This window comes from Candoia aspera, chromosome 1 (assembly GCF_035149785.1).
Source record: "Candoia aspera isolate rCanAsp1 chromosome 1, rCanAsp1.hap2, whole genome shotgun sequence".
Taxonomy (NCBI): domain Eukaryota; kingdom Metazoa; phylum Chordata; class Lepidosauria; order Squamata; family Boidae; genus Candoia; species Candoia aspera.
This window is the reverse complement of record NC_086153.1, coordinates 45,926,604-45,953,190: the sequence shown is the minus strand read 5'-3', so window position 1 is coordinate 45,953,190 and position 26,587 is coordinate 45,926,604. Positions and strand designations below refer to the sequence as shown.

Below are 26,587 nucleotides of genomic sequence, written 5' to 3'. Positions count from 1 at the left end.
CTGGGCAGCTTACATTTTAAAAGTAAAAACCATAAAATGAAAATGAAATTATTTACCTTTGGGATTATTTACAGCATGCAAAATTTTATCAGGCTGACTCTGAAACATGAATGGCCGTTTCTGCCTAGTATTCCAGCCACTGACTGGATTAATTAAGCAAAGGCTTCAAATACTATTGAATGTGTGCTTGAAATTCAACTGATTCCAGTTACCAAGGGACACGATGACCTTCATGGAGTATATTCCAACAGAGATGGGACAACCCCCTGACAGATCAGTTTAAGGATTACTATTTTGTTCTGCATTTCTGCAGCACATTTTTCCCAACTAGAAAGAACATCTAAGAACAACCTTCATTAATCTGCAGTTTACAATTCCCACAGTCCCAAACCAGCATGATCATCTCAAAGACATCAGGCTTAGGAAGGCTGATCTGCAACCTCAAACAAGATTGAAACCCTTTTCAGGGAATGAGTATCATTAAGCCCAGTGGGATTTCTAAGATGTCTACATATGCACTGTAGTACAGATTAACTCAGGAACTGAAAGAGACCACAAATCAACAGAAAGACTGCTTTCATTGACTTGCATTTGCTTATTTAATGTAGAAAACTTTTAAAAGTTTGAATCTAAAACAAACTCAGGCAAGAAGCACATAAAACCTAAATAAAATCAGAGGCTGAGTGTAAATTAATGATCTGAAAAGTGTAACTAACGTATCTAAAGTTGGAAAGGCTACACAGACCACAGTGTTGGTTTCAGGTAAGCCTCTCTGAGGAAGACATTCCACAATTGTGGAGCAACAACTCAGAAGAATCTCTGTCTTGTAGTTATTTTGTGGGGAGGGGGGCATCTGAAGGAGAACCATGAGTGAGGACACCCATTATAAAAAAAATGGCAGAAGGAAACAATCCTGCAAGTTAACTGCCCCCAGGCTACTTAGGGAGTTAAAGGATTAATACCAGTATCTGGAAATCTATCTTTGGAGAGGAGAGCGGAAGACCAAGTTCATAGCACCAATTACTAAAGATCAGTATCTCTAATTATACATCCTTTTGTCTGGATTTAATTGTTAATTGTAAGTTTCTTTCATAGCCATTCCTAGTTGAAAATTGCAGCAGGGTGCTTGTTATGTGAAATAAATCATCATCAGGAAAATGAGAGGGATAAAAGCACATAAAGTCAAATAAAGACTCCAAGTCATTTCATCTTACAAAACACTGACCTACCAATTTGCTATGCAACATGACAGAGAGGAAGATGACTTCCATTCAAACTCCACCAAAATTACTGGTAATTTTCTAAATTGTGTGTAGATGTTGGCTGGTGTGTAAAAAGCTTAATATGCCTCCTCCTCTCTATCGCAGGAGACATAATATTGTTTCCCTTATTTGGCAATTAGATCTAGCTAGCATGATTAGAATTTTGAAACATTTCTAGGTTCCAGGAATTAAATAATTACAATAAAAAGTGCCCATCCTAATATCTAATCTAGAAATGTGGATTCTACACTAGGACTATACAGCTGCAGATGCATTTGATTTAAACAGCGCCAACAGCATCCACACATGTTCTAAATCTTCTTTCTCTCTTTGAATCCAGATAGTTCGAATTTGCAATGCTGGGGAGAATGTTTTTTGAAAACCTCTCTGTATAGATTCTGTTGCCACTTCAGATATGCTCATAAAGATTATTACAGAATGATCTGTTTTGAAGACAATGCCTTCATAAACAGTACAGTGCTGAAAAATGAGCATAAATATCTGAGAACATTAACATCAGCAATAAGAATCATAAGGACAGGCATTTATGATATTTTATGGGTGCCACCAATCCTAGGATAGGCTGAGGAAAGAAACAACTAATGTCTATCTGCTAAATTAACCGTTCTCCAAATGTGTTGCTGAGACAAAATTCTACTACATAGTCATCCACAGACTGTTTACTTTTTTTTAGTATTTTCTACTATGCCTACTAAGCACCATTTTCAAGAAGCTACTTATAACTGCTCATTCAGTATAAACATTCTTGAACTGTGCATCTGGAAAGGTCCATTCAACATTATGAACTATCCTGGAACAAAATTGCATTGCTATTATCAAAGTCCACGCCTGGTAATTTTTAAGACAGCAGCAATAATAGAATCCTTCTGATGCTAGAAATATTATTGTTGAAGACTTATGTTGAGTTTCAGATTACTCAAAACCAGTCTTAAATTCAATCTGTTCCAACAAATTACAAATTTCTTGTGATGACTGAGGTCTCAGTTTAAATATGAGGATATTTAAATAATGAAGGATATCATTATTACCTTTATTTTGTTTTCTGCACATAAAGATAGATTGTTAGAGGTTAAAACATGTAACATCCTGATGATAATTGTTTATATAAACCATCTTGTTACTTGTTACATTACTTATTATTTCAACATTCTAAAAACTGTTTTGCTATCTCCTCCTAGTGGAAAAATGAAGAGCAGCAAGAGTCACTTTACAGTGGTAATTTTATATATTTGTTAGATTCATATCCTATATTTTATTTAAGAGCTCAGGGTGGCATACATAACACTCCCTCCTCCTATTTTCCTTACCATCACAACCATGAGAGGTGGGTTGGAGTGAGCGTAAGTAACTGGCCCAAACCCCTAGCCATAATATATTAAATCAGATACAGATAACATTTATTCTTTTACATATAATGTACAACTAAGATTATTTCAGACACATTCAGCCACCCAATTCTGACTCTAAAAAAGCCACCCAGAGGAGAAAACATATACATTAAAGAATTAGCACACATCTCAGGTTACTGAACTGGTAAGTGACAATATACGTGTCTGATCATTAAATAGAAACATGCAAAGTTTTTGTTCTGTTCTTCAGCAACCAAGGGCCTTAAGGGACAGGGCAGTAGCATAGTGATATCTGACTCAGGAAAGAATTTTCTACTTCTATTTTCTCCATTAAAGGGACAGGAATTCTAGGAGCATTAAGCCAATCCAAGGCTTGTACGCCATTTTTCCTTGATTTCTCACTGAAAATTGGCAGAAACCTGCACTGCCAATTTTCAGTACTTTTAATCAATCTTTTTGCAACATGACCTCAGGGTCTCTGGGACTCCAGGAAAAGGGGCTGCAGGTAAAGGGGCAACTTACACTGTGCAGCTATTCAAACCTGTCACAGGTTATGCAAAGAGGATCTTTAGGTAGCTGAGATGTTGTTGAAGTAGGAAGGTATATTCTGAATTATATGACGCAGTGGCAGATACCTCTTATTATGCTACCCCAACCTTTTCAAGTGGGGTAACCTCCAAATATGTGAACTAATTTCTAGAAGTTTCAGAAACAGCCATAATGGTTGAGGAATTCTAAGAGTTGAAGCCCAGTTTGGGGAAGAATGTACTACATATTACACAGAAGTTACCAAAGGGGTAATTTTAAAAAAAATCTTCACAATTTTTAGTCTTTTTAGAGAAAGCTTAACTTGAAAGTTCTAGATTTTACCTTCTTAATTCACTATCTAAATTGGCTTCCAGGACCTCAGAGATATACTTCTGTACCTCACTGTTGCCCATGAGCACCACAACAGATGACATTTTCCCAGATATGTGGCTAAGAATCAAGACAATCTGATGGCACCTAATCAATTAAATCAACCAGTCAAAGCATGAAATAAGATATCCTTCCACCAGATATGCCAGCCTACACAATCATCACAAACTCATTTATTCTTATACAGATTATTTTATGTTGCTTTTTGGATCTTCCTTTGCTGTTGCACATATGAATTACAGAGAATCTTATATCTACTTGCTGTTCTAAGACCATAATAAAGTTAGTCACATCTTGCTTCTAAATTATCAGTTTGAACTGCAATTGGAACTAGGCCTGGGCAAATCATTCTATAAAGCAGTGTTTCTGAACCTCGGCAAGTTAGAGATGTGTGAGCTTCAACTCCCAGAATTCCCCAGGCAGCATGACTGGCTGTGGAATTCTGGGAGTTGAAGTCCACACATCTTAACCTTCCCGAGGTTGAGAAACATTGCGATAAGGGGACCATTTTCCTCTCTTTTAGTGTGACACCTTCCTTTCCCAAGACTCTAAACCTCCATGACAACAAATAAGCTGTTATCCTGGGAGTGTGATAATATTCTGTTCCCAAATACCGTCAGTCAACAGTTCTGCTTCTCTCAGATCATCAGTCTCAGATTCTTCTGAGAGCTAAGAGCTCACTGTGCAAACCCATGACTTCTAGTTAGGCAAAGAGTTGTACATGTGACAAGACATTAAATAGGTCATACACAACTATTTATTTTTAAATAGTGGCAATGGGAGGTGATGAATTGAGAACAAGTCAGAATAGACTACCTCCAGGCTGACATGAAGCAGGTCAGACTATTTCTAGAGCTCAGTATCCAGCTACAAAATGGGTTGGGCAGTCCCTACATAGCCCTATTGAGATGTGCAAGATCAAAAAAAGAGACTCATCCAGCTTCCTTAGCCTGTTGCTAAACTTTTGCAGACCCATAACATGCCTGTCTCCTCAAGCATTTCTTCCCTTTTCATTTATTTTATTTATGAGCTGGAGTTCCCCTTGTGCTCACAGGGCAGGCATTCCCCCACAAACACACCTTACTTTTATTCTCCTGGCTACATCTGCTGCAGCCACTTACTGTAGCAGGGCTTTTAAAAACAAGGATGTGTGAGTTAATAATTAGGTTGCACTAGAGGAAATTTAGGTCAGCTGTGTCCCCCGAGAATGGTGATTTTTATCCAGGGATGGTGAATGGTGATTAAAGAGTAAATATGAGCAATTTAAGGCTGAAGAAATGCCAAGTAATGGTCTAGCTAATTTAAGTAATAAAGTAATAAAAAGTACTTAAAATAATTTAAGAATACTAGGAAATATTAACTTACTATGGGTTTGGCTTTGTGTGCTAGCTGCTAAAGCAGAAAGTCATTGAAGATGAATATTACATTCAGAGAAATAGAATCATGGCAGAACCAATTGGAGCAACAATTCTTTAAAAAAGCATCTCAATGATAGACTTGCTGGCTTGGAATTCTGGGAGTTCTAGTCCCAAGACTTTGTGACAGCATCAGGTCAGGAGAGCACAATCTGAAGCAGAGATTGATGAAGCATCTTTCAAAATGTACTTAATTAAAAAGATAATGAAGCCATCAGTTAAGCTGATAAATGTAAGACTGTAACAGAGAACTAGCAACCATTGACTAAGACTACTTGAATGAATTAAAGGTGGTTTGTGCCCAGGAGGATCCCCACACTCTTGGCTCCAAATGAAGCTGCAGTTGGGAGCTGTGGCCAGGGGGGCTTTGTCCTGCTTCAGCTGATGTGCCGCTTGTGGCCCTACTTGGGCCAGGATATGCTGGCAACACTAACTCGTATCCTAATCACCACGCAACTGAACTACCATAATACAATATACGTATTGGGGCTGTCTTTGGAGATGACCTAGAAACTACAGTCGATACAAAACATGGTGACTAGACTATTGGTGGGACAACCGTACTGTGCAGAAGACCATTTATTTTAAAATCATTCTACTGGTTCCGGTAGGCTTCCCGGCTTACTTCAGAGCACTGGTTGTTACCCTCAAAGTACTTCACAGAAGAGCACTGGGCTGTATCAAGCAATATCTTGCCAGAAGCAAATCCAGAGCATCTAGAATGGGCCCACTAAGAATTCCCCCTCCCCATAAGTAAGTAGGATGTAGATGAGATAACAGGCCTTCTCTGGGCTAGCTCGTTTTGTAAAGCACTCTCTCCTCAGAGATACGTGCAGGACTTACCCTCCATGCCTTTCATAAGTAAGTAAAAACAACATCCTCTTTCATCATGACTTTGGTCCAAGCTTTAAAAAAATACCGACCTGGCTTTGGGGAGGGAGAAGGGAGCAATACATCATTAATGGAGGAGAAAAGAGAACTTAGACCTGAGAAAGTAGAAGGAAACTCAAAATAACCTTGCCTTGATTTTGTTTGGTCTAAGATGGGACAAAGAAAAACTCTGGCTGGCTTTCAAGATTCTGTTATTCTACCCTACAATAATAAAGAACACAAATGTTTCAACAGCTGTGATTTATGCAAAATCACAATTAAATGTAGGTAGCACCTGCCAGATGAAATCTTGACCCCTGTATAGATTTCAATCTGTGCTCAAATGGTTTATATAAAGATAGTTTGGTTTATCACCTGCTTTTAGACTAATTAAATTTAGCAATTTGCATAATGCAACTCTACACAAACAATACGCAATATTTTTGGGTGGGAAACAAAAGAAAGCTTTAGAGTCACACATTAAGCCATGTGATCTGGAAGTTTGCACTTTAGCAGCATGCAATGTGAACCCAGCCCACAGATATATTTATTAAAAGGGAAATACCCTTTTTTCCATTCTTCTTAAAGAGCCTTCTTTAATTGGTTCTTTAGTTCAATCTGTTGGTTGGGTTTAGTTTTTTATAAGAGCAGCATGACTATAAAAGTAACTTATTTCCCCGCTTCTCCTCAGTCCAAAAAGAGTAGCTTGGAGTGAGCAGGAGAAATTCAGGTTAGAGAGGAGGCATATGAGACAGGGATACAATAGACTACTCCAAAAGACAGCATCGCTCTGATCAGAATGAGTCTCATCTCCCCACAAACACTTTACTATTTAAAAACGTATCTACTCTCCCTCAATAATCCACTTTGGCTTTCAGTCTTAAAATATGTTTATTTTAAAAGCTGTTGGCTTTATCAGCACCTTTCTCTGTTAAGAAAATGCATTAAACATTGGCCATACTGTACAAAACTTTCCACTACACAAGAAAAATATTCTATAGGATAATTTTTTAAAAGGAAAAATGCATTTTCATTGTCCTTCCCTCAAAAATACATTCAAAAGCCACTATTCAGATCAGTTTTGCCTCTTTCAGATAAAAAGTGTCAAATTATCATTTCTAGTGGTTTCTTCCTAGGTAAAGCACAGGCCTTGAATTAAAAGAAGGCACTTAACTTATACCCTGTTCCACAAGGACTTCTCTGGAGCTCTTTGCTCACACAAAAAAGCATATGCACAAGCAAAATGACTCAGTGCAATACCCTCCTTGGGACTGTAGGAAAGCAGTTAGCTTTGTCATATTTTTTTACTTCAGTTTACTGAGAACTACAAAAGCAAAAGATAATATTTAAGATAATGGGCCTGCAGCTGAGACTTACCTTGAGAAGTTTGGAAGACTTCATAGAAAGAATAAAAATGAAAGCCAAAAGAAAGAAACAAGTAAAGATACAGTTCCCATCTAGGCAAAATCTCTGACTGGAAGAACATTGTTAGGCTTCTCAACACTTAGGAGGACATCCTAGTAATACACCTACAAACAATGAGATAATATGTTTAGTTAGTCCCGTATGGAAACATCAGAACAGTATAAGACCACAGAAATTTGAGGAAGGATTTCAACATTTATTTTTGGAATTTTTTTCTCCTTTCCTTCATCTTGTAGACAAAGAAGGATGGAAGGGGAAGAGCTTAGGGTTATAGTTAGGGTTTGTTACTTTGCGTTTCTAAGTATCTAAGATGAGATGTTGGAGAGTAAAAATAGAAGGCATGTACATACTGTATAACAAAGATAGACAGACAAAAAATCTACAAAAGATAACAGACTTCCTTTTTCACTCCAACCCAAATTCCAGGCCAAAATCAGGCTCCCACCCTCGAACATTTCTTCTGCTTTGATTTCCCATTCCTGAATGGGCAAAGTAGAAGCAGAACAATCTGGCATTTCCTAGAACTGTCTGGAACTGTGAAAAGCCAACATGGCCACTGTGAATACACATCAGTGAAGAAGACAGAATCATGGTCTGATTTGATATACGGCAGCTTCTTGTGTCTGAACGACAGCTAAGAAACCAGTTTCCCCATTTGGAGAAAGAGGAAATTTATGAATGCAACAAATGGGGGAGAGGCACAGGAATGTATAATAGTATGTTCCTAGTTGCTGGATCACAACTAAGGAGTGGGTCCTATGGCAGGAATGGGGAAGCATGGCATCCTAGCTACTACTGGACCTCAGCCCTCAGCATCCTTGATCATCAATCATGTTGGCTAAGGCTACTGGTGATTCAGCAACTTCAGGAAGGTCATAGGTTCCACATCCCTACCCTATAGAGTTAAGAGTGATACTAAAAGAGAAACATTAAATTTTTAGGCTGTAATCTGATGCCCACTTTCCTGAGAGTAAACTCTTTTGTATTCAGCTGATTACCGTTCAACAAATTTTTGACTAAATATGTACAGGTCCGCTGCATGGCTATCAAACTGATCATCCATCAGCTCTTTGAAGTAGTCCAGACCAGGAAACCAGAACTCTGAGTACTAATACTATCTTTATTGTAAGGTTACGGTAACAGAATCTAGCAAGGCTATAGAAATTGAATAAATAAATAAATAAGCAAACCACAAACCACTTATTATACGCCTGTTAAACATCTTTGAAAGAATTTGCTTCCAAGAAAAGTCAGAGTGTGAACTGTTTAACTTTAAAAAACAATTACAAGAAACAAATAGCAGAATCTCTGCAAATTTTTTCCTCTTTCACCCTCCCCCCCCCTTTTTATATCTCATGTTTTTAAACAATATGCTTAGAAGCAAGAAGCAAGGCTTGTCCTACTACTGACCTTTATAAGCCATTCTGGAAAATCGTTTTGGCAAACAGTGGAACCCAAATGTTATATATAAGTAAATGAAGTGCAGAGGTTTCTTCTATAAATACACCAAGATTTAAAAGCAACTATTTATCTCCTGCTTACCCATTCACTGCAGCTTGAAGACAGATCTTCGTTCTTTTTCTGAAAAAGCCATCTGAAACATTCATAAAACATTTTGCCCTTAGATCTTTTAACAGCATAGTCAAAGAACTGTCAGGATTGATTCTGAATTAGTCTGCTTCCTTCTGCTGTTTCTATTCTTGGCATGTAAAAAAACCACTAATATAGCTGCTCAGAATATGTTCGATTTGCTCACTGAATTCAACAAAGCTTACCTCTCCATATATGTGCATGGGAGGAGGGCAGAACCCTTTTCTTCTCAAAGGTCATATTCTGAACTAAGGTTGTGTGGTGCTAAGGGTGGACCAATAGTATGCCAAGATATCCCCACCACTAGCCAGCAGGCTACCAGGCCACAGACAGGCAGTCTGCGACCACATAACAGGCTACGAGAACAGCCTTGACAGACAGGGGGAAGAGCCACAGCCTACACAACAGTCTGATAAATCGGAGTCCAAAGCAGGAATGTGGACTGGGAAAGGGTCTCACAAGGGACCCCCCCTAGTTCTCTGGAACATAAAGGCAGGGGAGGGGGAAGCACTTTCAGACTTGCAAGATTCTGTTACTGTAAGGTAAAGGTTTCCCTTGACATTAAGTCCAGTCGTGTCCGACTCTAGGGGGCGGTGCTCATCTCCGTTTCAAAGCCGAAGAGCCAGCGTTTGTCCGTAGACACTTCCGTGGTCATGTGGCTGGCATGACTACACGGAACGCTGTTACCTGCCTGCCAAAGCGGTACCTATTGATCTACTCACATTTGCATGTTTTCGAACTGCTAGGTTAGCAGGAGCTGGGACTAGCAACAGGAGCTCACCCCGTCACACGGATTCGAACCGCCGACCTAGTATTAGTACTCAGAGTTTTGGTTTCCTGGTCTGGACTACTTCAGTGGGCTGATGGATGATCAGTTGGTGGTGGATCAGTTAATATCTTTTAAAAAAACAGCAGCCGCCATCCTCCTTAATGGGCAAAAAACTATTTTTTCAACACTACGTCTTTAAAAATACATTGTAAGAACAACAGGCATATGTATTCTGCTTTTACATTACTTTCTACTAACCAACTAGAAGAACATTCCGACTAGCTGATGAACCTGAATGCAGGTTGCATTTGAACCGGGGACCGATTACACCACCAGAAGCCACATGAAGATGCCAGAGGTTAGTCCACTGTGGCACAGGCTGATCCTGCAAGAGGAAACAGGAGTCCGTGAACACATGGACTCACTTCTAAACAGACTTGGTTAGTGTGCCAAATTAAGCACATTTACTTTGACTCACGCAACGAGCGGGCAGAGTCTTGCCTACAGAAACTGAAGCCCTTATAATGTGCGCAGCAGCTCCGGTACTTTTCGTGGATTTTTTGCCCCTGCGCAGAAACAACGTATCTTTTACAATGTTTCTTTGTATTTCATTCGGCTCGAAGCACCGGGGCCTTTCCAAGCCTCAGGGCACGAATTCAGTCAAGCATTCGTTCTCCCCGACAAAAAGCCTTTTAGAGCAGAAACCAGCATCTGTGCCAGAGACACGCAGATCGTTGCTAACAGCCTTCAACTAACTACCAACGAGGAACAAACAAACGCACTGACCTGCGACGGGGCAAACACCGCCCGCCTCCTTGCGCGGGATGAGCCAGCTTGTCACGCTTCCGGCTCCGGCCCAATAGGCCCGGGCTCCGCCTCTTCTTCGCTAAGGGAGAGGCGTTCTTGTGCTCCGAGCTGCGGGAGTTGAACTGCAGGTTTACTTGGGCACAGACGGGGTGGAACTCAGTAGCCCTTCTTTCCCTCCGTGTAGTTAGTCTGCAGGGATGCTCAGGAGCAGCACCTCAAAACTGCATTTCGCCCGTTTGTGCTGTGCAGTCAGTCTCATAGTCTGTTTTCCTCTTTAGTATCTGGCAAGCAACGAGCTGGAGCGAGATAGCCTATTTGCATTGTAAGAGCGATGGGTGCTGCAACCCGCAGTCCTAACCAGCTTTTACCGGCGGGCAAGCCAAGAGCTTTGTTTGAGACTGCTAAAACCGGAAGTAGCATTTGAAGATAAGAAATCTGCTGCTTACGTCCATCTATTTTTCCCTCCCTGTTTTAACTGGTACACTAAAATCAATAATCGGACAAACGAGTGGGTGGGGAACTCAAAAATACTAAACCTCTGGGAATTAAATTTTAACTGATTCGTTCTGCTGTTTTGAAGTTCATAAAATCTCAAACTCGGAAGCTGAACCTTGTTTTGGATGGAGCACCTTTCATTCCTGGGGTCTGAAGCAATCCCCACCCCTCAGTAACCTCCCTAGACCGCAGTAGACTTCCAAGTGATATTTAGGCATGGGTTGTATTAACCAGCTTGTGCAAAAAAACCCGTGTCAAAGATTGGGGAGGGGGCAATGGGAGCATGGGCCTAACACAGGTAAAGGTAAAGGTTTCCCTTGACGTAAAGTCCAGTCGAATCCGACTCTAGGGGGCGGTGCTCATCTCTGTTTCTAAGCCTTGGAGCCGGCGTTGTCATAGACACTTCCCGGTCATGTGGCCAGCATGACTCGGAACGCCGTTACCTTCCCGCCGAAGCGGTACCTATTGATCTACTCACATTTGCATGTTTTCGAACTGCTAGGTGAGCAGGAGCTGGGATTAACAACGGGAGCTCACCCCGCCGCGCGGTTTCGAACCGCCGACCTTCCGATCGACAGCTCAGCGGTTTAACCCGCAGCGCCACCGCGTCCCTGCCTAACACAAATGAAGTATAAATTTGAGGAAGATTGCTATAATCAATGAATAGTATTCTGGACCATCTCCATGAATGGGAGTTCAGTGCTATACTCCTATTTGCGTTTGTGGTGTTAGAGAGTAGCATTGGTTAACTCTTGTGTGCACCCTGCTCATTCCACTGTGGAATGCCACAAGGCACGGTTGTATACTCAGTCCAATTTACAACTGTATAAAACTGCTGGGAGCAATCATCAGGAGTATTAGGGCTAGGTGGCATCAGCATGTTGATGACATTCAGCTCTGCTTCTCTGTAGCATCTGGATCAGGAGAGGCTTTGCATACTGTAAACCAATGACTGGATGTACCAATGAGATAATTTCATCCATCAAACCAAGGCTGAATCCTGAGAAGATGGAGTCTGGTAGATCGATGGATCCTGGGTCCAGAGTGGTGATGGCTGCCAGGGCCAGAGAAAGGAGGAGTCTGAAAGCCACTGTGTGGAATCATAAGGACCCAGGACAAGGAGGAGGAAGCCAGCACAAGAGGGATTCCTGCATTCACCCAAAGGAGAGTTCCCACACAGAGTCTGTTGGGAGCCTGGTCAAGGCTGAGAGGGTGGAATGCTTTTCATCACTGGAAGAATGGCTTCTATTCTAGTGTGAGCAGCAACATCAGACTCAAAGCCCTGAAGGAAGAAGCTGGAAGAAGCAAACTCTGGGGAAAGAGGGAGGAGGGGCAGTAAAAGCTATTAAAGTCTAAGAGATAAGTTGTAAAACAATAATGGTCAACAAAGCATTCACCACATAGATAATGGAGGATTGAGAACAGGAGGGGTGAAGTGAAGAATTTATCGTTTAGGCAGAGCAAGATGTTACATACAGAGAAAGTTTCAAAACTAAAACTAAGTCACCTAATAGAATTAAGTTAAAATAATGAAAAAGAACAAACCCTTAGAAATGTAAAGGGATAGGGTTTAAAAGTGACACAAAAAGGAAACCACTGTCCTTAGTATGGGAACATCAGATCAATGTTTCTCAACCTTGGCAACTTTAAGATTTGTGGACTTCAACTCCCAGAATTCCCCAGCCAACCCATGCTGGCTGGGGAATTCTGGGAGTTGAAGTCCACAAATCTTAAAGTTGCCAAGGTTGAGAAACACTGATCTAGAGTATTTTGTATACATTTGTACAGTAAAGCCCTTTTGGAATAAAGGTCTGATCTCTGCCTCGCTGCCATCATCCATTACAATAAACAAAAACAAAACCCACAACAACTTACCATTTTATCCAGGCCTTCCATTAATAATATTGGGTGAATGACTTCTGTTTTCTCTCCCATCTTTTTAAAGGGATATTTTTAATATAGTGCTTTAATAATTGTTTTATGTAACCATATCATTGTACAGTAAACCACTTCAAGATGCAGTTGTATGGTGAGCAGTATAGAAATATATGTAAAAACTAAATAAAAAACATAATTGTTTTCCATGTGGTAAAAAGGAGGGAACCAAGGCTGTAGAACTATGACCATCCCAGAACTCTGGGTGAAGTAGAAACTTTTTCTTCCTCGGACATCAAGCTTCTGTTCTTCACCTCTTCCAAGACACAGAGAGGCATACATCAACTACAACTCAATTTGGATGGACATGGCTGGATTGTGTTATCCATATACTGATTATCTCCCATTTAGACTATTATATTGCTCTTACATGGCACTGTTTATGTAGTTCAGAAACTATTGCTCCCGAAAGGCCATTTTGATCACATTATACCCCTAGGCATCCAATCCAAGCCACAACATCACTGACCCTTCACTGCAGACACCTGTGATTATACTCAAGTGTTGTTGCTGCCCTGCTTTCAATTTGCTTCCAAGCTCAGTTCAAAGAGACAGTTGAATTACCACACAGCTTGGGACTAGGTTACTGGATGGCTGCTTTTTCTTCAGATTGACATCTTAGTGGTAGCTCCCTGGTTATGGAATAGCTTTTCCCAAAGAGCTTTGCCTGCTGCCATCTCTATGGATTTTCCCACACCAGGTTTTATCTCATTTTATTTTAAATGAAGTATGACATTTAGTCTGAGCCTCAGCCTCTTAAAAGCTCTCTTTCAATTATTTCGTAGTTTTAACAGAGTTGATTTGGTATACACTGGATTTTAACATTACCTTTGTGAACTACTCAGAGAATGGTAAGTAAATATTGATAAATTGGCAAACACAAGAGTTCAGTGCAGTTTATTTTACAAGCAACTTCAACTAGAGTGCATGACAGCTACCAAATGCTGTGTGATGCCATCTATGGTGCTGCTATCAATGTTCATTTTCCTAGGGGAGAACTGTAGCAATTGAATACAATTTCCGCTAGATGGCTGCAGAATACAAAGAGTGTGCCCTGTAGAAGTCATGTCTTCCCAAGATTAAGGCAGTGTTGCTGTACTAAAAGAGGCATGGTCAGCTGATACATATGGGAAGAAATTGCTGGGGAAATCATGCATATTTATTATACTGATGTCAGCCACCATTTTCCAATAGGTAAAGAGGTACTGTCAAGTTAAGTAGGTCAGTACATTGATCATCCTTGACAGTGATCTCATCCGGAAGAGCTGACTCCCTTGGTGTCTCAGGGTAGAATTGCTTTTCCCTCTCTGTTCAACCTGACTTTCCTTACACACACACACACACACACACACACACACACACAGAAGAAAGAGACAGATTACCTAGAGCTTGGTTTATCAGGCTGCCACCAAAGTCAGTCTGTAGCCTGGGTCGACTCAGATTTTCCATATATCCTAATTGCAGTATTTTTGACTTAGACAAATACCAAGTTCTGCATATATTTTTAATGTCAAATCAGTATGAGAGCAGAACTTCTTTTCTGTCTGAATTTCCTTGACAGGTGATTTTTTTTCATGTCTGCTCATTCTCTCTCCCTGTCTTTTGTTCACTCTTGGGTATCTCCTGTCTTTTTTTTCTTATTATCCTTTTGGATCACTCCTTTTTTTTTATACTCAGCATTTACTTTATTTGGCTTATTTTCTGTTACATATGTGTATCAAAGTTCCAGAATCTTGAATTATATGGACTTTTATTTTAAATATGCCTTTTCTCCTTTTCTTGAAAAGCACTTTAAAACATCTAATGCTCCTAGTGTTATAGCAGATGTTTAGATTACAAAATTGGTGGGTCAACATTAAGGTCATTCATCTCAGAATTAACACATAAGAAACATGTCTATTTTGAAGCACAAAGTCTGTGCTTTTAATAACTGTATTTTTACAATGTTGTTATTGTTTGGATGTATATTCCAACATTTGGATGTATATTCCAACATTTGTTCACAAGCTCAATGAAGTACACATGGAACGCTGTGTCTGGTCTTGCCTGTATTGACTGGGTAGAGAATACTGGATGTTAAAGTTCAATGATAATTTAAAAAATATATTAAAGCAGAGTTTATGGACAAATATTCCACAGAAACTAGAATGACTAGTCCTATCAATATCCATTGGCATATTTTTAGTATATTTTAGTCATTTATACAGTAACCAAACTTAGCAGAGGATATGTGGATGAGATAGGATGGGATCAGCCATGCCCTCCTTTTTAAAAAAAAATGTACTGTGTTTTGTATTGAAAATACCAAATGAACAAGATAGGAAAAATATACACTGAAAGGTGTGGCATTTACCAAAAGAGCTAGTTTAGCTGCCAAGTTAAATACAATTCAGTCAAGGCTAACTTGCAATTCCTTTCAGAGTATCCAAACATAGGGCTGTGACTACCAAGTGGAAAATATTCAGTTTCATCACACTATGAATCCTTCCATCTGCTCCTTGTTTGACTTGGCTTTTCTGGAGCTAATATTTCATTAACTAGTCTGGTTTTGAGGACAATTGTATCTCCACCCTGAGTATTTTCTCCTAATCTAGCTAGCTGTGCATGAAGTAACGATTTTCATGTACTATGGGCCCAAGACCCAAATCTATTTTTGGGGATCCCAGATTGCTTTCTCAGAATTCTGAGTCTCCATTGCTGCCATTAGGGTTGTCCAGAGAACTATAGCTCTGGAGGGAAGGGTAAACCACACAACACTGCAATCACCCTGCATGATACCCATGTTGGAATAGAGGTATCCAAGACAGGGGTTGGGAAGATATTTTGATCATGGAATTAAGATTAATTGCCATGCAGGTCTGATTTCCAGGAGAATAGTTGGGGAGGGAAGAATTCTCAGAAGCATTCTGTGAACCCTGAATATTCTCCACCAATGTGGCACTTAAATTTTAATTTTAAAAAGCTAATCCATTTTCTTGTAGGGCAAATTAATAGTATGAGATTGATCTTCCTTAAGATGAAATGTGAGAAGAGAGGGGAAAAGAGATATTGTTGGAGATCCAAATCTAATAGCACTGATTCTTCAGCACCTCATGACTTACTGACCACAAAAGGACAGCGGGGTGTACTCTGTGCTCCCTATTTGTCTATCACTCTGCCTGCTCTGTAACTAAGGAAGCACTAATCTGAGGTCACTTCCTTCTGCATTGTTTCCAAACACACACACATACAGAGCACATGCTCTGACTCTTCTCCTGGTAGGATATAGTTAGCTAGGGGCTAGGTTTAGCCTATTGGTATAATGTATTTCCAGTAAATATATCTCTGCTACAGATATAAAACCTGTTTCACTAATCTTTGTTCCAGATAGATTCCTGCTGTCAGGAACACTCATACAGTACCTGCTTCAACCTCCAAAAGATATGAAGAAGAAAGAGAAAAATCAGTTTATTCTCTTTTGGCACCTCCTTGTCCCACCAGAATTTTAACATTTAAAAATTACAAATGGCAAGTTTCCATGCTGGAAAATCTCTAGTATCATCTTCAGTTCCAAGAATGGTCTCTGGACTCCAAATAATTTCTAGCAAGTGATTTGTTTGGAAGGGTGCCCAATTGCCCAGAGAAAAGACAATGGTAAGCAAAGCAGGACAGACAGGAAGTTGGTCAGAGAGTTGATTCTGAGCTGATTCTCAGATTGATAAAAAGTCTAGTAGCTGTTTCCAAAACAGACCACAGATGCAGCCTGCCATCCTTCATAAAAGAAACAAGACTTCTCCCCTTTACAAAGATCCCTTGCCTAGAAGATCTAGGTCTTGGAATGGTATTTGTGTATGGTATGGCTCCTTTGATGCTGAACTGCTTAGTTTGGAGCTTCCTGGTCTGCTTTGGCTGTGCATCCATGTGCGTGCGTGTGTGCGTGCGTGTGTTGCAAGATAGGAGACAGCCACAAATTCCATCATATAAGGAAACATCCTGGCAACTGAAGAAAAGGAGGGAAGGGCCACCACCAGCAGCACCATCTTACCTCTGCCTTCTCTCCCCCTTTTCTTTCAAGCTTTCTGTTTCTTCCATTCTATCCACATCAGGGGTAGTCAGCATTTTTCAGCCTGATAGCTGCAATTTTTTCAGTTCTCTTTCAGGAAGGCTCTAAGGATTGCAGGTGTCATATGCAATGGTGTAGTGATATCTCTGGATAGCTAGAGCAGAGAAGGCTTAGACTTTTTCGTAGGCTAGGATGTTTTACAGATGGTCATAGATGTGTTTTGCCTCACAGAGATCTAACACATCTATTTGCAGTTGGGTTTTGCTTAAATGTAACAGAAATTAAGATTCTGAAAATCACTGGCTAAATTTCAGGGCATAATTTGAGGGGGGATATTTGGGGAGCTATATAATGGGGCTGGGGTTTGCATGCAAGCTGGAGGTTGCCCACCTCAGCCTAGATTTTGCTCCATTCTTCTTTGTGATCCTTGACCTAAATACTTCCCCCCTCCCTCCCTCCCTCCCTCCTTCCTTCCTTCCTTCCTTCCTTCCTTCCTTCCTTCCTTCCTTCCTTCCTTCCCCTCTGTACTCTTTTCTAAGTTTAACCACACCTGGTTTCTATTCCCACTGCTTCATTTTTAGCCATCGCTCTTCCCACCACCCCAAAACAATTTCTTTACCTCCAGTGATATTATTTTAATTGTAACTGAAGAGGACCTATTGATTTCATATGATCTAGTGCCAAAGTGCAAATCAGCACATGAATTATGGGTAAACATGTACATCATTTATAATTTTATATGAATTGTATTTAACATATAAGTCATATATTAGCATATGAACATATTGTGCTGACTTGTGTCCCCATACTATTTAATATCTACAAGAAGAAAGCTCATCAATGACTGAGTTTTGCCACTTCTTTGTATTTTCTTTTTCTTCCACATAGCAGAGCAAAAGTGAGCCATTGGGTAGTTGCTGTAAATCTGGTAAGGGTCCTGTTACATGTATGCTTCTTAAGGATTTAGAAAATGAACTACAGACAAAAGCAAAACATCTGGTTAGCATCACTGAGTAGCTGAGCAGCTCATTTTTGAATGCTTACTTGAAACCGTGGCTGATTCATCTTATACATGCCAACTAATCATACTGTACAAAGGCTTCTTAAAAATATCGATTTGAACATCTGTGGTTATTTTTCCAAAACTGAGTTTTTCCCTAGCAACACTCATTTTGTCTTTGAAAAATTATTATTAGGATGCATTTGCTTGTTTTTAAACAAGACGTTGCTTGGCCTCAGGTCAGACAGTCCTGTCCAGTATTGCCCATTGTTCAGCATTGTCTGCTTTGACTGGTGAGAGCTTTGGGGTCATAGAGAGGGTCTTTCCTATTACCTGCTCCCAAGCCTCTCTGTTCTTTCCCTACTGAAACTGCAGATTCAGTTGCACTGCGGGCTGAACCAGATGACCAGCTTGCAGCAGCACTAGTACAGGCTGTTGATCTTTTCTCAAGGAATGCTTGATTTCTACCTGCCCCCGTCCCACCAGGAAGGCAAACCCTGCCTCTCTTCTTCTGTTACATGTCAAAAGCTGCGTTGCCGGACTTGCACTTCATTTCATTGTAGTCAAATACCTCCAATCCTACTGGTTCACCGGTGGAATGGTGAAAAGCTGGGTTTGGTTTTTTAGAGGTTCATGGATGAAACAATGAAAACATGAACTTCTTTGTTTGCTTGTTTTTACAAGTTCCATGATGGAATGTTGGAACAGTGAAAGGATGGATCTATCTTTGTTTTTTGTTTATTTTTCAACTAGGTGAATTCTGTCACTTTCCCCTTCTACTCCAAGTGACAGGAAAAATGGTAAAATTGTGTTGTTGCTCCTGCTGTTGCTGTAGTTGTTGTTTTGATAATGCAGAAGAAGTAAAGAAGAAGGGGAATGTGCCAGTCAGGGCTTATAGTAAATGTAGTCCAGACAGAACATCATGCCATCACCAAAACCAAAGAAGAGGACAGAGTGGAAATCTGGAAAGGGGGCTCTAAAGCTGACTTCATTTTCAGCCAGCTTACACAAGGGAGTCCAGTAGCTTAAAGCAGCAGCGTGGAACAGCCCAACGATTGCAGAATTCAGCTTGGCCTGGCACATAATTTAGAGTATTTTGCAAAAGAATTAACTTTCTAAGCACAAACGCTGCTTTAGTGCTGAATGGTCAAATTATCATCTATATAAGTGTGCAAGTATAACACGCTCAATGTCCAGTGTTTACCAGCTCATGGAGGAAGAGATGTTAGTTACCTAATTAGTCACAAAAAGTCAGTACAGTTACTGTGTTTTATCATGCGATGTTCCTAAAATACATCTTCTGCTCCAGTCTTAATATCTGTGCAGTAAAGATACTTATGGGAATATTTTGCATAACAATAATGTGCCTTTCTTCATCTCCCCCATCCAAAATCATCTCTCACATTGTCTTTTGATGTGCAGGGTAATAAGTACTGGGAATTTGAGGCATTATATGTGGGAAATTAAATCCTTAGGCATTTGATCTTTAGACATAATTACATAATACAATGTAGTACGCAAGTGTTCAGAGCAGCTATTAATATTAATCTGAGCATCTACACAGTATTTTTCTCCCATCTTCCAAGTGCTTTCCTTCCATTTCCAGTAACCCTTGTAATATTTGGGGGGTTCTCACTAGTAAATAAGTGAATATTATTACCATTATACTCATGTGTGGTGTGTGTGTGTGTATGTATAGATGCTAGATGATAGAAGCTTAGAGAGAGAGAGAGAGAGAGAGATGATAGAAGATAGAGAGATAGAGAGATAATGTACCTGGGGTCTTTCTTCCCTGCTGAGTGGAAACTGCTATCCACATTTCTTGTGTCAGAAGAAACTTATTTGGGACCCAGTGGCATCTGCAAGGAGAAGGTTAAAAAAGACAAGGTGGTAGATGTGATGTTGTGATGCAAATCCTGTCCTTTTGATACATGCATCAATATTGTGTGCATGCTCAAATGTGGCAGGGCTCATACTGCAACATCACACATGCAATCTTGCCTTTTCTGACACACACACATACATGTAATGTAGTTGGGACCATTAAGAAATTGTTTGAAAAATGGGTGGAAGAAATGCTGAAAGTCAGCACTGGAGATCTATTGGAAATCCTTAACTAAAGTAATGAAAGTAAAAGGGTTCAAGAAATTGGAAATTAAATAGTACATTAATCCCAGGTGGATTTAGGAAGCAATTCTATTGGCTCCAGAAGGCATACCAGTAGCCATAGATGCACCATAGGACCATAAGATGAGTAGGATGACCATCCTTGGCAGCTCAGTCTGAGTAGACTGAAAAAGGGTTTCAGTGCTGGATTTGTGAAGGCCCAGATTCTGCAGGATGATAGATCCAAAGTGGGTTGCATGCTTTATTTCTAATCATTGGAAGAGCATAATTAGAAGAAGAGGAAAAACAGCTCTTTCTTCCCCTTTGTTCCCACAAGCCTGGCATGCATTAGGTGGTTTATTTACCATGGATTCTAATTCCCACCCCTCTTACCTCTACAGTGTATTCAATCATAAACAAGCAGAGTATCTTCCATTCACATACATGTAGCACAGGGCCTGTCTTGGAGAAGAGCAACAAAGATTCTCTAGCTGGCTAACAGACGAAAACAAAGGTTGAATTTGTACAGTACAACAGATGTAGTGTGCTGAAGCAGTTAAGGTATTGGACTAGTATCTACATTCAAGTCCCCTTTTAACCATAGAAACCCACTGGGTGACTTTGGGTTAGTCCATCTCTCTCAGCCAGTGGTGTGCTGCTAAATATTTAACAACCAACTCTGCCAGCTCCATTCCCACCATTCTCCATGACTGGTGCCCTAGACATCACCTCTGCTGTCAACGGCTTACAAAATTCCAGCAAATTTACCAATTGGTTCTCGTGAGCTGGTGCAAGCTAGCTCCAGCATACCACTGCTTTCAGCCCAGCCTATGTCATGGGATTGGGGATAAAATGGAGAGAAAGCCCCATGTAAGCCACCCAGAGCTGTTGGAGGAAAGGTTAGCTGTCAGTTTATAAATAAAATAATGTGGTTGGCTAGTTTGTGGTGCAATCTGTTGAATTGAGTCCAGCCAATATGGTAGTTTATAATTCACTGTGTTGTGTGAACCCAAGCAACTGTATTATTCCAATAAATTATAACTCAAAGGACCATGAATTAGCATGGTGTAGGAATACAGGCAGTGTCATGAGTAAGGATGGCGAGCAGGGGGCTCCCATCCAGACTGTAAAGCGCATGCATAGCACTGAGGAATTAGGTAGCCATTCCAAGAGACACAGATCGAGCCCGCCTTAACCTTTGGGGTTTATATGTCTGGGTTTTTCCCACGCTTCTTCAGTTTGTTAGGATTTTCCTGTTATGTAGCAGCAATAAAACACTAGAGACCTGTTCCTTGTCTCAGCGTGGTTCCTGGCTGTTAGGACAGGCAGTTTGATATAGTGATTAAGGCATCAGGCTAGAAACCGGGAGACAATGAGTTCTAGTCCTGCCTTAGGCACAAAGCCAGCTGGGTGACCTTGGGCCAGTCCCTCTTTCTCAGCCCTAGGAAGGAGGCAATGGCAACCACTTCTGAATCTTGCCAAGAAAACTGCAGGGACTTGTCCAGGCAATCGCCAGGAGTCAATGCTGACTTGAAGGCACAAAAAACAAAAAGGAATACAGGAACCCTGAAAACACTGGATTTTTGTAGTATTGGAAGACAAGGACAGATGATAGGAAGGCAACAATTCAAACAAAACAGCAACAGTGAACGTTATGGAGTACCAGCCTATAAGCAATGGAAGGAATGCTAAGCACTTACTATGAACTGAAATTAGGGAAGGAAGAGTAAATTAATTTGTTTCTGTCAGATGGAGCTAATAAAGGGGACAAGTACTGTAACGTGTATTTGAAGTAAAGCAGGTTGCCTATGTGCACTGATCCCTCTCCTTGCACAGAAGAAAAGGGTATTAGCAATCAAAATATTAATAAAAAAGCAGTGGATTGGAGCATCACATGCACTCACAGCCCAAGGCTGAATCCACATGTTTAGTAGAATAAAGTAGTAGAAAATGGGATGTGATGAAATTAACTGTTCCACTTCTAACAGTAATTGAGAAATGCCAACTTTGACCCATGAAAATAATATTCCTATATGTAGAAAACTTAATGCATCAGGAGAGTTCTTTAGCATCTTATATATGCACTTCTATATGCATGATTTTTTTGCTCTTGCAGTACTTTCAAAATGTAATCTCCTTACTAACTGTCTGAAGTGCTGCAAAGACTATAATTTAATTCAGTTGCACAAGTAAGCCAAGCACCCCAAGACAATTTGTTGTCTCAACCATCTCTGCACAAATCAATGGGATTCATTAACTTCTATGGAAAAAATATTAAAGGATTGCAGCCATGGACATTGCTATGATAAAATGTTCTAAACTGTATTCACAAAATGAGAAAATGAGAAGAAAAAAAGGAAAAGGGAAACTACATATTTCTCATGTACGAAACAGAACTAGTTAGAGAGAAGAGAGAGGGAGAGAAACAGTGTGGTGTAGAGGATAAGGTATTAAACTGACACCAGGGAAAGCCAGGCTGAAGTCCACTCTTAGCCACAGAAGCTCACTGGTTACAGATTTGAAAGATCTGCAATTTGCTTTTGGAAAGCACCACCCGTGTCTTCTCCTTCATTGGATGGGAGAAGATTGCTGTTATTTATTCCTTCACTATTCTAACACGTGAGCTCTCCCATATTGCCAGACTCATTCACTTGGATTTCTAAGCAGGAATGGATATTTTTCACATATAGTACACACCTACAGTACAACTCTCCTTCCTTTCTTTTGCTATTCTATGTCAGCAGTCCATTCAGGTAACCCAAAACATGGTCCCAGAAAACAACTGTCTTCCACACAGCCAGTCACTGATTTCCAGTATTGTTCTTTCCTTTCCCAGTCCTCTTCCAAGGATCAAAGAAATAAATGAGAACACTATTTGAATTCCCCGGTTCTTGCACTTCTTGCTTAGAATGTCAAAGTCAAAGGTGATAGGCTTGTATGCGTTCTTTGTGGTGCATTTGTCCCCACGTGGATTAACAAGATGGGATTATTGAAGCTATAAGTCATTCTGTCAAATCCCTGAACCATGCTCCTGGCAGATGGCACACTTCACAGGTTGATAGGTCCAGTTGGCATACATTTGCTTCAGTTCCTTGTGGTAGTTAACTATTTGTCTTCTTGCAGGGGCCTGAAAGTTGTTTTTGAGTTCCAGCCATACAGAATAACTTCTAAGTCTCTTCTCTCTTTGATTCTTTTCCTTGTGGAGAGTTGCTTCTTCTGCCAGCTCCTTTTGTTTCTTAACATATCACTAGCGGAAGATGTTACTTCCTTCTAAAGCTTTCAGTTTTCAAGTACATACTGTTTACATACAGCAGCGTTTCTCAACCTCAGCAACTTTAACATGCGTGGACTTAAACTCCCAGAATTCCCCAGAATTCTCCCAGAACTCCCCAGAATTCCCCACCCTCTGGGTTAAATATGAAGAGCATTGAAAGCTTTGTAAAGCACATATACATGAGCCAATTTTCCCTCTTCCAAGGACCAAGGCAGCTGCAGCCCCCAAGGCTTGGTGTGGTTCCTCCAAGGGATCTCCCAGTTGCTCATACAAGTATGTGCCTGCAGAGGCCACACTTTCCCTGGGACGTCTGGCAAAGCAAAGTAACTTCATGCCCACACATGTAGAAACAACCTGGAAAAGCTCTTGAAATACCTTTGCTTGCGCCCGCACAATTAATGATGCTCATCTTCAAACACTTTACTCAGACGTACAATTTGCATTTGTCTTTCAAACAGAGAAAGTGATAGCACAAAAACCTGTAATATAAAAAAAACAACAACAGTGGGTATAGGCAATAAGCAAAAGCAAAACTTAACTATGGAACAAACCAAACCCCAGTTCCAATGTATCAGAGTATATCATTCATGTCAATGCCCAGTTTATTAACTGTGAGCTTATTTGCAAATATGATTAATCTCTCTGATGGCACAAACATATGCATATAAATCACACATATATGACATTGAACTGTGGTTTGTTTGTTTGTTTGTTTGTTTATTTAATGCCTACCTCTGTTGATTCCACCTAGGATTCTTCCATACTGAATACAGAAAACATGGCTGAACTTACTTAGTGTAATGGTATGTGAAAATGATCTTGGGAGACTGGGGGTAGGGGGAAGAGATGCTGCCTAGGAAATGATTAGATAAGAGAGGACATAGCCCGCAGATGCATAATGGGCAGAGGAAGAAACTCAGAAAGGAAACTCCCTAACTTATCAGGCTGTAAAGGAGATGGTGGGGGACTTTCAGACTTGCAAGATTCTGTTAATGTAGCCTTACAATAAAGTAGAATTAGCTCATCTGTCACGTTTCCTGCCTGGTCTACCTGGTAAGGCTGACACTTAGAGTGTGATTAACAGTATCAGATCTGGATATAAGAGTTTTCCATTTCTCCAATACAGATATTACTGGAATTGTGATAAGGGTTATGTCAAAAAGATGCTACAAAAGATTAGTTTGTCCTTAAGAGTTGCAAACTATCCACATTATATACCTTTATATATTGACTATGCATTCAAATATTTTCCCATCTTTACATTCACTGACAAATGTTAGTAAGGTTCTGGGTGCCACATACCCCCTGGGTCATCCTTGGGCACCTGGGTTCAATACTTCCCTCCCCTCTCCCTTTGCAGATGATGGATCAAATATTCCTTCTTCCATCTGGTGGGATCCACATACAAAGAAGCAAAGTTCTGGACCAGATCTTAGAAATACCAAATGTAGTAGATTGGCAGAATAATTGTCACTATTTGTTCATCTCACAAAGATGAACTTTTAAGTAAATGGTAAAAAAAAAATTGTTAGAAAGAAAGGAAATGAGTATTTATCCAAGATATCCAACAAGAACCTGTCCAGGCTCATTAAAATGTGAGAATTAGACAGATTTGTTAGTTCCTTTTCTTTGAACTGGCGTAGCCCAACATTATTAGGCATTTAAAATATATAAAAGAGCAGATTAAATTACTTGTAAAATGTGATTGCAAGAAGAAAACTATTGTGACAGACCGTGCCTAGGAACGGGTGTTTCTCCACCCCCTCCCCTTATCTGTGTAGAACTGTAAAGGATTCTTGGCAGAATAATCAAATGCTTATTGAGGGGTTTATTCATCAAATGTCTGACAGGAAAACTAGGTGCAACTCGCATGGCTAGATGAAAAAGGGAGGAAATATCCCCTTCAGGTTCTGTCTTGTGGCCTGTCAGCAGGTGCTTTTGTGGCATCTTTGTCCTGAAGTAACAGGAACTGAATGGATCTGGCCTGTGAAAGCTGCACACTGAAAGTGGGAAATCATTGCAAGCCCCAGGGATATTTCTAGTCTGTAGTTAGCATAGAATAGAATAAACTTTTATTGTCATTCCACTGTGCACCAAGGTGCACATTAAAATGAAATTCCATTGCAGTTGGCTCACAATTTTTTTTTCCATTGCCTTTAAATGTAGCACCTGTTAATATCAGTAGTAGTATTATTGGTACTATACTTACAAAAAATCACAAGATGATTCCCAAAGAATTAACAAGTCTCAGCATAAAATATAACAAAGCAATAAACTGCAGTAAAAAGCTCTGCAAAGGAAAAAGGAGCAGCATACAAATAAAATCAGACAGCATGGAATCCTACTATATTAAACTTCAGGACAATCAGTAAAGGCCTATGTCCTATTTAAAGTTCAGGGAAGAGAGTTGCTTTGATCTGGGGGCCTATTGGCCAAAGTGTGCTGAAACTGACTAGTCCTGCCCTTGATGTTAGCAGGACATGCTACACATGCCATAGGTACAACTAAGACTGGGAACCTGGGCTACACTGTACGTCCTCATTTCAACTTTATGTGAAAATTTCAGCTGACCACATTGTATGGCAAACGAAGAAAGACAGTGAGTTATCTTGCTTGTCTGTAAAACTAAGTAAAAGAGGAAAAATGTAACAGATCTGAATGAAGGTGGACTGTTCCTTAGATTAAAGGAAGAACCGTTATTGGTTGGTTGTTGGGGGGAAATTATGCATCATTCCGCAGAAAAAAGTAATTTTGGTACAGTAGATAGAATGGATGGATGGGTGAGCATGAGCTAAGCCAGTACAGAAAACGTTGTACCATTCAGAGACCCAAGGACTAATCAGAATAGTGAATAATGAGTATAGTGAATAATAAGTATTCAAATAAGTGGTTTAAGCTTGAGTCTATTCCTACGTACACATGGCAAAGGATAGAATATCAATCTAAAAGCGCAATTGCCTGGATTGTTTATGATGAAAAATCAGACGTATTAATGAAGGACACAAGGATGATGAGGGGCTCTGAATGTGGAACAGGCCATTTTTTGATAGTGTGAAAGGTGGGTCTGGGTGGGGGAGAGTAGACAAGGAAGAAATGGAAGGGAAAGAACAAGAGTGGTAGTAGAACAAGTACAGGAAGAGAAAGTATGAGTTGTGTATAAAAAACTGTTGGAAGACAGATTAATCTCCTAGCACAATAAATGAAAAATGGATATATAGAAAGAGGATGTGAAGGCTGCTTGAAACAGAATGAAAGGAACTGTCATGGAATGCACAGAAGTGTACAAAGTTATACTAATGGGAAACATGA

The 26,587-nt window shown here is 40.2% G+C and overlaps 1 protein-coding gene across 3 annotated transcripts in view; it reads right to left on the bottom strand.

Moving 5' to 3' along the window:
• HHAT (hedgehog acyltransferase) overlaps positions 1 to 8,846 on the bottom strand; it is a 161,290-nt gene extending 152,444 nt beyond the window's left edge. For all 3 annotated transcript variants that reach the window (XM_063303092.1, XM_063303099.1, XM_063303106.1), the window contains exons 1-2: positions 8,671 to 8,846; positions 7,213 to 7,364 (exon numbers count right to left, since the gene is read on the bottom strand). In XM_063303092.1, coding sequence (XP_063159162.1) covers positions 7,213 to 7,321 — 109 coding nt within the window. In that variant the 5' untranslated portion in view covers positions 7,322 to 7,364; positions 8,671 to 8,846. The remainder of the gene's footprint in view (positions 1 to 7,212; positions 7,365 to 8,670) is intronic.
• Positions 8,847 to 26,587: the final 17,741 nt, after the last annotated feature.